The sequence below is a fragment of the Microtus ochrogaster genome, chromosome 7 (genome assembly GCF_000317375.1).
Source record: "Microtus ochrogaster isolate Prairie Vole_2 chromosome 7, MicOch1.0, whole genome shotgun sequence".
NCBI classification, from domain to species: Eukaryota; Metazoa; Chordata; class Mammalia; order Rodentia; family Cricetidae; genus Microtus; species Microtus ochrogaster.
This window is the reverse complement of record NC_022014.1, coordinates 71,163,395-71,173,923: the sequence shown is the minus strand read 5'-3', so window position 1 is coordinate 71,173,923 and position 10,529 is coordinate 71,163,395. Positions and strand designations below refer to the sequence as shown.

The 10,529-nt window shown below is 39.3% G+C and overlaps 1 protein-coding gene across 2 annotated transcripts in view; it reads left to right on the top strand.

Annotated features, from left to right (window-relative positions):
• Positions 1-10,529, top strand: part of Kat7 (lysine acetyltransferase 7) — a 38,565-nt gene that overhangs the window by 3,773 nt on the left and 24,263 nt on the right. For both annotated transcript variants that reach the window (XM_005350611.3, XM_005350612.3), the window contains exons 2-4: positions 901-1,048; positions 3,616-3,792; positions 6,555-6,794. In XM_005350611.3, coding sequence (XP_005350668.1) covers positions 901-1,048; positions 3,616-3,792; positions 6,555-6,794 — 565 coding nt within the window. The remainder of the gene's footprint in view (positions 1-900; positions 1,049-3,615; positions 3,793-6,554; positions 6,795-10,529) is intronic.

Here is a 10,529-nt window from a genome sequence, read left to right as displayed (position 1 = left end):
AAAAAAAAAAAAAAAGCCGCGGCGGTCCAGCCACCCCACATTCCAGATACACACTCCATAGGTGAGCCCAGCCCCTGAGTTCCTTCACTTCTCCAAAATACAAGTCAGACTGAGCTTGTCATGGGCTTTTGAGTGCAGAAACCCAATCCTTCAGTAACAAACTATAAAAAAAAAAAAAAAAAAAGGCATGCACCACTTTGCCCAGCTAATGTGTGATTTTTTTTGATGGAGAGTTTGAACAAAATTTACCCTGAAGTTAAATGGGGCCTAGCATTAACATTTTATTCATTGTCTTGGACTTTTTTAAAAAAATGATTTAGTTATATTGTTCTAACTATGTGTATGTATGTATGCTCCAGGAGGCGAGAGGCCAGTGGTTTCCCTGGAGCTGGAGTTACAGGCAGTTTGTGAGCCACCGTGTAGCTGCTGGGAATTGAACTCTGGCGTATACAATCTGAGCTGTATATGCTCTTAGGACTGGTTCATCTCTGCTTTTTCTTTTCTTTTCTTTTCTCTTCTTTTTTGACATGGTTTTGCTATCCAGACCATTTGATTTTGTTGTTTTGTTGTTAGATTAGGTGCTTTTATTTCTAATTTGTTGATCTCTTATGAGAGTTCTAATGATTCAGTCTGAATTGTTTCAGAATTAGTGATAATACATTAAGAATTACTTCTTTTTCCAAGTTTGTTTAGCACAGGTGTCTTACTTATTTGTAGGTTGTTCCACTAAAATGTCTGAAATGAAGGACAGTTCCTCTGAGCAGGAAGGGGAAATTGTGATGGAGCCCTTTCTTACATTGGAACTTGGTACTTCAGCTTCACGGTTCATTTTGCTTCCAGTGCTAATAGAATCCCGCAGTAAATGCTTTCATGCTAATGTCTGGATCTATGGTATTACAGAGAAATGCAGGCAGTAGTTCAGATGGAACCGAAGATTCCGATTTTTCTACAGATCTCGAGCACACAGACAGTTCAGAGAGTGATGGTACATCGCGACGTTCTGCCCGAGTCACTCGCTCTTCAGCCAGGCTAAGCCAGAGTTCTCAAGGTAAAAGTCATTTTTTTTTTCCTCACTGTTCCTCACACTGGACAGATTGGTATCATTTTATTTTGCTAGTTCATAGGGATACTGGTCCTTTGGCTTGGTGTAGATAGACTGTGTCAAAGTGTAAGGCAAATACAGAGATACTAGATCATCAAAATGTTTCTGACAGATACCATGTCCTGGTATTATCAGTCATAAAATGGTAAAATGGGAATGTTATTTTAGCTCTTTGTAAAATGGCTTAGGGCCTTAAGATGCGTATTTCATGTGTTAGTGAGGCTTATTGCTTCTAAAAGAACATTTAATTATAGAATGTAGAGTCACATTTGATAGATACAACAGTGTGTGAGTAAATACTTTGGTAGTAAAAGAACAAAAGTCTTGTGTTTGGAAGGTAGTTGGAAGGCTCTTTAGTGTACTTAGCTGCCCGTTTGGGCTCGTTTGGTGGGTAGCCTTTGCCCCACCAAATTTGATCAGTGTGGAAGAGAGGTTTAGCTAAAACACGAAGGTGACTATCAGTCTGTGATGATAGAGTAAACGGAAAAATTATAATATGGGGGTGGGTATGGTAGCACATGCCTCGACCCCCAATACTTGGGAAGCAGAGGCATGCTTGCAGAGCTCTGAATTCAAGGCCATTCTGGTCTATATAGTTCAAGACTAACCAGAGCTATATACTGAGACTCTGGATCACCCTCCCCCCCCCACCAAAAAAAAAAAAAGCAAAATGTATATTTATGTATGTATTATCTATATAAGATAGATCAATAGAGAAATCAATAGGTAGATAGATACAGTTACATAGATGTTTATGTGTGTGTTTGTGCACACACAAATAAATGTGATTTCTTAAAAGAATCCTGTGGAAGCCCAGAAGTGGGGCAACCACATTGTTATCTGGTAGCAGTCTAATAGGAGTTTACAGATTGCAAGATGAGAAAAATGTTTTAGGCAGAGGGAACCATATATGCAGAAAATCCTAAGGGTTCTTAGAAACTTGTAATTAGCTATGTTCTAAAGGCAATGGATACTTAAAACAGCTTGGGGGGGCGGGGCCCTCTGCAGTTTTTTTTTTTTTTTTTTTTTTTTTGGTTTTTCGAGACAGGGTTTCTCTGTGGCTTTGGAGCCTGTCCTGGAACTAGCTCTGTAGACCAGGCTGGTCTCGAACTCACAGAGATCCGCCTGCCTCTGCCTCCCGAGTGCTGGGATTAAAGGCGTGCGCCACCATCGCCCAGCTCTCTGCAGTTATTTTATTTCCTGGCCATGGAACTGTACAACTCTTGAGCATCGGCACAGGGTAAGACTGCCCTCCCTAATGTGAAATATAGACAGCCTTGTGAAAAGAGCCCCAAAAAGTATATGAATTTGGGGACCTGTGTACAAACATCTCTCTGGACAGCTTGAGAAACTCAACTTATATTTCACACATTGTTGTAGTATGTGTTTGTTTATAACATTCTATAGTTTTAACTGAGTTTCTTTTCTTATTGGAGATATGAAGGTCTATAAAGGCTTTAGAATAGGTTTCTCTATGGGAACAACTTAAGGGACTGAAGTGAAGGCTCAGCAGTAAGAGCACTTAGTTGCTTTTTCAGAGTACCTAGGTTCAGCTCCCAGCACCCACCTAGTGGTGCCAAGTAAATCCAGGGAATTCAATACTCATACACATAAAAATAGAGCACCAGGTGGTGGTGATACACGCGTTTAGTCCCAGCACTTTGGGAGGCAGAGACAGGTTGATCTTTGTGAGTTTGAGTCCAGCCTGGTCTACAAGAGCTAGTTCCAGGACAGCTAGGACTGTTACACAGCGAAACCCTATCTTGAAAAACAAACAAACAAACAAATAAATAAATAAAATTTTTAAAAACTCCAAAACTTAAAAAAGATAAATTTCATTTGATTGTTCTAAGCCAATTTATCCTTAGGTATTCCAGGCTGGCCTGTAAGTTACTATCATTCTGCCTCAGAATCCCAAATACAATACTTATGTCACTAGGTTTGTCTTAAAAATTTTTTGTTCTTTTCGAATACATTATAATTTCACATAAAAATGTAAGGACAATTAGAAAGACTAAGTAAGCCCCCAATATAGTATGTATTATTCTGTTAGCTTTAGGGTATCTGTATTATGATGGGCTGTAGCAAGGAAGAAAACAGGTGGTACAGTTAATACTGGTAAAGAACTCTCCTCATAATATTGGGAAATATGCAGCTAGTGTGTCCTCCCCCCAACTAAGGTAAGTATTTTTCTTTTTCATGGATAAAGAAGTAAACTTGGAGACATTAACTTGCCCAAGATGCCACACAGGGTTGCTGTGTGGAGTGGAATCCGAATAGCGTTCAGTCTTCACTACAGGGCCTAAATTCTCATGTTCTGCTCTTATGAAATTATTACACCTGAGCTAAATTCCTGTCATGTGTCATTTAGTGATATCAATATAGTCTAAGGACTTGTTGAGTTTATGAAATAAGGAAGAAAAGGAACTGCATTCTTATTAATTGTGTGGATGGGAATAAAATGGTTTTCTTCTTTTTCCCTTTATTTTACGACCTTTTAAAACCGGGATCAGATTCTAGCCCTGTTCGAAATTTGCCATCTTTTGGTGCTGAGGAGCCTGCATATTCTACCAGAAGAGTGACCCGTAGTCAACAGCAGCCCACCCCAGTGACTCCAAAAAAGTACCCTCTTCGGCAGACTCGCTCATCTGGCTCTGAAACGGAACAGGTGGTTGATTTTTCAGATAGAGGTAAGTGGATGTGTATGACTTGTTGGTGTACAAAGGATCTGGTCAGTTTTCTCTTAAGGCTTTGACTCTGCAGAGAGATACTGTCAGAGTTTAGGTAAGCAAACACTATTTACCTGAGTTTGTTTGTTTGTTTGTTTGGGGTTTGCAGCTTTGTTTGTGGTTTATGAAATGAGGTTCACAGTAGATAGCCTCAAAATTGTGATCCTCCTGCCTCAACCTCCAGAGAGCTGGGGCTGCAGATGTATGCCACCATGCTCTATTTAATTTCTTACTGTCTTACACAGTCTGTTTTGATTGCTAGAGTGTTAATGTCCAAGCAGCTAGAGTGTATTAGATTGGATGTATAATGGGGGAAAAGGCCTTCTGAGCCTCAACATGAAGAAGGCATGGCCCAGATTTTACTAGCTCTGTGATTACTAGTCCATTTTCCTCCAGACTGTTGACTAGAAGAGATCTTTTGTGATAGATAGTGGTAAGTTATTTGGTTGTGACCCAGTGACTCAAGAGCCTTAGAGAGAGATGTTAGAGTAGATCTTACAGGCTACTGAGATTCTTCAATCAGGCAACATGGTTGGTTGGTTTGCACAAATTCAAATGGTTTAACTCTATTTGGTAATACTTGGAAGTACAAAGATTTTCATATAAAAATTTGTACTTATTTTTAAATTTTTATTAATATTTAATGTGTTTGGTCTGCATATAAGTCTTTGAGCCATGTTTGTGCCTAGTACCCAAGGAGCCAGAAGAGGGCATAAGATTTCCTGGGATGAGAGTTAAAACTGTGAACTTCTGTGTGGGTGTTGTAATGAGACCCAGGTCCTCTGGGAGAACAGCTAGTGCTCTTTAACCAATGAGTCATCTCTCCAGCCCCAATACTTTATTTTTTGGTTATCTAATTATTTTTGTTTGGTTTGGTTTGAGACAGGATCTCTATGTAGAGCTGGCTATCCTGGAACTTATTATCTAGGTCAGACTGGCTTTGAACTCACAGATCAATAGTTAATTTTTAAAACAGGGAAGATTTGGAAATACTGGTGGCCATTTATCCACAGTAATTATTAGCTGGAGCTGAATTGTAGCTGTCACCTTTGGAGACAATGAGATTATTTGACCATGTCCAGCCCTGTAGGTATCTGGCTTGTAATCCTTGATTTAAAAGAGTATTCAGTTGGCCAGGTGTGTTGGTGTGGGTACAAATTCAAGTACTCGGGAGGCAGAGGCAGATGGATTTCTGAGTTCGAGGCCAGCCTTGTCTATAACCTCTATAGAGCTAGTTCCAGGACAACTAGGGCTGTTACACAGAGAAACCCTATCTCAACAAACAAGAGTGTGCAGTTTCTGTGGCCGGACAGATGGCTCAGTGGTTAAGAGCTCTTTTTTTTTTGCATGGTGGGGGGGCAGGATTCTACATATCCTTGGCTGTCCTGGGATGGCATTGCATAGACCAGGCTGTCCTCAAGCTCACAGAGAGCTCCCGAGTACTGGAATTAAAAGCATGAAATCACACAGGACACTGCTCTTGTAGAGAGAGGACCTGAGTTAGGTTCCCAGCACATATGTCTGGTGGCTCACAACTGCCTGTAACTCCAACTCTAGGAGATCTGATGCCCTGTTCTGGCCTCTGCCAGTATCTACATTTTGTCCACATATACATAATTAAAAATTTAAATATCTTTAAAGAGTATAGTATCTTTCATCTAAGTGTTTAGGAGGTAGAGACAAGTAGAGCTCTATGTGTTTAAGGCTACCTGCCGTACATAGAAAGTTCCAGACCAACCAGGTATAAATAAAGTCTGTTGTTTTGTTTTTAACAACAACAAAAAAAATGTGTGAATTCCAAGATTATGAGACCCCAGTAACTTCAGGCACATTGAGTATGCACACAAACATGCAGACAAAACATTCATACACATAAAATAAATATGAAAAATTTTAAGTCAATTTCATTCTTTTTTTTTTTTTTTTTTGGTTGGGGTTGGTTTTGAGACAGGGTCTTTCTAAGTAGCCTTCCTTGCTACGTAGTCCAGGCTGGCCTTGAACTCACCACAGAGAATGCCTGCTTTTGCCTTCTGAGTATTGGTATTGAAGGAATGTACTACCACACCCAGCTTATTTATTTTCTGTCTTGTGTAGCTCTAGGAAAGAAAATGGGTTGATTATTTAGTAACTATTTTTTTCAGTAAAGAACCTAATACCTTTTGATGAATTTTTAAAATGACAGTAAAAAGTTAAGTTTTATTGCTAAACAACACTTGGGATGGTGAGAACACAGTTTTGTGATATTTGGGTGCTTTTGAAAAATTTAATTATATTCAGTTTTTAATTACCCTGGATTAAAAGCTTAGGAGAAACATAAAAAAGTAACATGTAGTAGGAAAACCCCAAATTTATATTCAGCCAGAATTTACAGTTAGATCAAAGTGATGGTTTCAGTGTCTTATAGCAGATAAGTAGATAAAAATTACTGGTTAAGATCTTGGAGGGTTATATAGACGTAGCTCATTTGTAGACTGCTGGCATAACATGTATGAGGCCCTGCTGGGCCTACCACTGCATAAAACTAGTTGTGCTGGTACATGCCTATAAGCTCAGAACTAGAGAACTAGAGGCAGGAGGATGCTACCTATAGAGTTTGGGCCACTTGACACCATGTCTTTTTAAAAAGCTGTAGAAAGAGAGCTGCAAAGTCTATAAACTTCAGTCTAATGAATCTTCAAGTAAATAGACCCATTCACCAGTTTTACCAATTGCTTTTTCTTTAGAAACTAAAAACACAGCTGATCATGATGAGTCACCTCCTAGAACTCCAACTGGAAATGCACCTTCTTCTGAGTCTGACATCGACATCTCTAGCCCCAATGTGTCTCATGATGAGAGCATTGCCAAGGACATGTCCCTGAAGGACTCAGGCAGTGATCTCTCTCACCGTCCCAAGCGCCGTCGATTTCACGAAAGCTACAATTTCAATATGAAATGTCCTACGCCAGGCTGCAACTCTCTAGGTGAGTGTGCCCCAGCTTCATGACTGTGATACAAGGATTCCATTGTAATCTAGCTTTTCAGACCCTTCAGTGGTTGTATACTCAGAGCAGTCATAGATGAAAACTGTTCTTGGCCTATTGTCTGTGCATAATATCAGATGTAGGGAAATATGACTTTGATGAACTGTTCACTGCATGCTTTTCCCAGTGAAAAAGTCCCTCCTTTCCTCAGCAGAAACAAAAATGGAAAACAAGTTCTCTTGAAACGCCTCATCATGCAGCACATGGTTTATGCCTCTAAGGTCTGATGCAGTATAAGATAGTGCCTAATAATGGATGCATGGCCACAGCCGATACGGAAACGATGAGAACATATGCATGAGACCTGACCTTTATGACCAAGAGTTTTTAATTTCTAAGCTTTGTGTATTCAGCTAGTCTAAATGGGAAAAACTTCTCTGATAAGTGTCTTGTTTTCTCAAAACTTTTAACTTTTAGGGAATCGCTTAAGTGATTTGAAGCTTATTTGTGCTGCTTGAGTGAGCTGAGATGTAGCTGTTGTGAGTGAGCCTTTGCCTGAAGTTGGAAGGTGCTGGTTGATCGATAAAGCACCTTTTAGTATGGACTTATCTTTATGCTTATACTGTGGTCATGAAGGGTGCCAGCAGTGTTGTGTGTGTGTTTTTTAAAGGTAGATACTTTTTAGACATGTTTTGACGATACTAGTGATTAAAAGCAGTTGGGAAACTGGTGTCAGTAGACTTGTTAAATAGAACTGCCACAACCTTCAGTTTGTAAAACATTCAGTCTCTGAAAACAGGCTTTTGAAGTAGTGGCGCTGCACTTTACATGCTGTGTTTTTTCTGTCTAAGAAATGGCTTCATGTTGCTTAATGGCTAGGATATGTTTTGAGAGCATATACTTTGACAAACTTAGATGATATAGCCTACTGTACAATTAGGCTGTTGGGTGTGTGTGTGTATTTGTATATAGCACAGCCTATTATTTCTATATCCCAGTGAACAAAGCAACTTGCGGTAAGTCAAACATGAGAACTTGGTGCAGTTTAGAGACTCAGTAAACTCAAAATGTATGTGATGGTTGCCAGTGGAACTTGGATGCTGCTTTACTAGGAACTTTTATTTAACAGGACTGCACTGAAATAAGGATGAGTGGGGTATGGCGGCAGGTGCCTTAATCTCAGCACTCAGAAGACCAAGGTAGAAGGTGACTGAGTTCAAGGCTGGTCTAGGCTGTCTAATGAGACTATTTCTAAATAAATAAGAAAATGATGAAAAGTATAATGCCTTAAACCAACAACCTAGTTGCTTATATTGTCAGTCATTATATGCTACATAGAATTAGTTGTATGTGCTGTGATCAGCTTAATAGATTTGTTTATATTAGTGTGCCCACAACTACATGAGTTGTGCATCCCACTTTACATATTGCAGCAACTGCAAAATCACGAACTAATAGGAACTTTTCAGCCCCACTATAATATGATGGAACCTTTATTTGTGTGGTCTGCTATTTTTGTTCTTAGAGGTCCATTGTTTACTGAAACATTAGACAGTATGTGTCTCTCTAAAGTTATAATCTTTTCCTCTCATCTTCATTCTTTTGAGATAGGTTCTTGGTATGTAACCCTGTTTGGCCTGATAGTCACTGTGTAGCCTATGCTGACCTCAAGTTTATAGAAATCCTCTTTTAAAAATTTTTTTAAGAATTTTTTTGTTGTTTTGAGATTTATTTTATGTGTATGAATGTTTTGTCTGTGTGTATGTATGTATACTACATTTGTGTCTGGTACCCGAAGAAGTCTAAAAAGGTTATGGGATCCAAACTGGAGTTAAAGGTGGTTATGGGTCCTTGGATTAAAACCTGGGTCCTCTGGAAGAGCAACAAGTACTTGAAATTTCTGAGTTATCTCTCCAGCCCCTAGATAAATTGTTTCAGCCTTCCGAGTGATAGCATTACAGACATGTTCCACCATGCTTTGGTTAAGTACAGTCCCAGTGAACTGACAACCTGAGTGTCATAAATACCATTCCTTTGTAGTTGGATTATTATCACCCTTCAAAACTTACTGTATGGATTATGCTATGGTTTTTTGGTCTTGTTTTTTATTTATTTATTTTTAAGAATTTCATGCTGTATATTTTGTTTATATCTTTTCCCCCAACTCCTCCCGTATTCAACCCCACCTCCCTGCTATGTAATTTTTAAAATCCCAATGTCTCCTTAAGCCCAAAATTACAGTTTTTTACTTTGAAAGAATGGTGAGCTTTTTGAAAGAAAATTGTGCAGTGTGTGTGCAGATGCATGAGCCAGATACACACCTGTGGCAGCTAGATGAGTATACTGGATGTTCTTAAAAGGGTGAGGAGTTTTGTAGGCTTGCATTTAGCTTGACTAGTTAATCTTTTATCTTATTAGCATTGTCTCTCTGCTCTTTGAATCATTGGTGTTTTATAATTCTCTTAGAAGAGATGTATAGCAAAGAAATAATGTTCAGTTTTCTGTATTTTAAAAGTTTATTATTTATGTATGTAGGATATACTTGTCATAGCATGGGTGTGGAGGACAGAGATCATATTTTTGAAGACTGTTCTCTCCTTCACCTTTTTGTGGGGTCCAGGGATCGAATTCATGTTGCCAAGCTTGAGGGCAGCCAGAGCTACATAGTTAGATCTGTCTAAAAACAGAGAGAGAGAGAGAGAGAGAGACAGAGAGAGAGAGAGAGAGAGACAGAGACAGAGACAGAGACAGAGAGAGAGACACACACAGACAGAAATTGCTTAAGGGATAAAAGTGCTTGCTGTACAAGCAAGCCTGACAACGGAACCCTCATAAAGTGAATCTGTTAAGCCCAGCACCCCTACTACCCTGAGATAGGAGGCAGATGTAGAATCATTAGTGGAAGCTGGAGAGCCAGGAGTACTGATACACAGTACCCAAACAAGAAAGATCCTGCCTCAACAAGGTGGAATGTAGAGACAAATACCACTTTTAACACATGTAGACAAATGTACATATGGGCACAAAATAGCATGGACAACAAGAAAGGGTACATACTAAGTGAAGGACTGAGTGCAAGTGATGGACACTTAAGTCATGAAAGAGGATATGAAGCTCATTTTCCAGTTTTAACTCTCATGGGTTGTTTTTGGTTTGTTGGTCAAAGAGAAGTGCATATATTTAATAGTGAAAGTGTGAAATCCATTGTGAAACTCCACAGCTTCAGATTGCCTATCCTAACTGTACAGAAATTCATTGGTTATTCCCTGTATGATTTTTTTGTATGCAGGCTCTTTATAATATTGTTTTAATAAATTATAAGCAAAACAAAAAACAAGGTGGAAGGTAAGAACCAATTTCCAAAAGTTGTTTCTCTTCAACACACACATTAATAATAACAACAATAATAATAACACCTGTGTAGCTAGATGGTAGTGATACACAATCTTTACTTCCAGCACTCAGGAGGCAGAGGCAGGGGGATCTCTGTGGGATCGTGGCCAGTCCAGTCTGTGGAAAAAGTTTCAGGACAGCCAAGGGTACACAGTGAAATCCTGTCTCAAAAAAAAACAAAACAAAACAAAACAACAAGAACAAAACAAGGGAGCTGGAGAGATGGCTCAGAGGTTAAGAGCATTGTCTGCTCTTCCAAAGGTCCTGAGTTCAATTCCCAGCAACCACATGGTGGCTCACAACCATCTGGAATGTGGTCTGGTGCCCTCTTCTGGCCTGCAG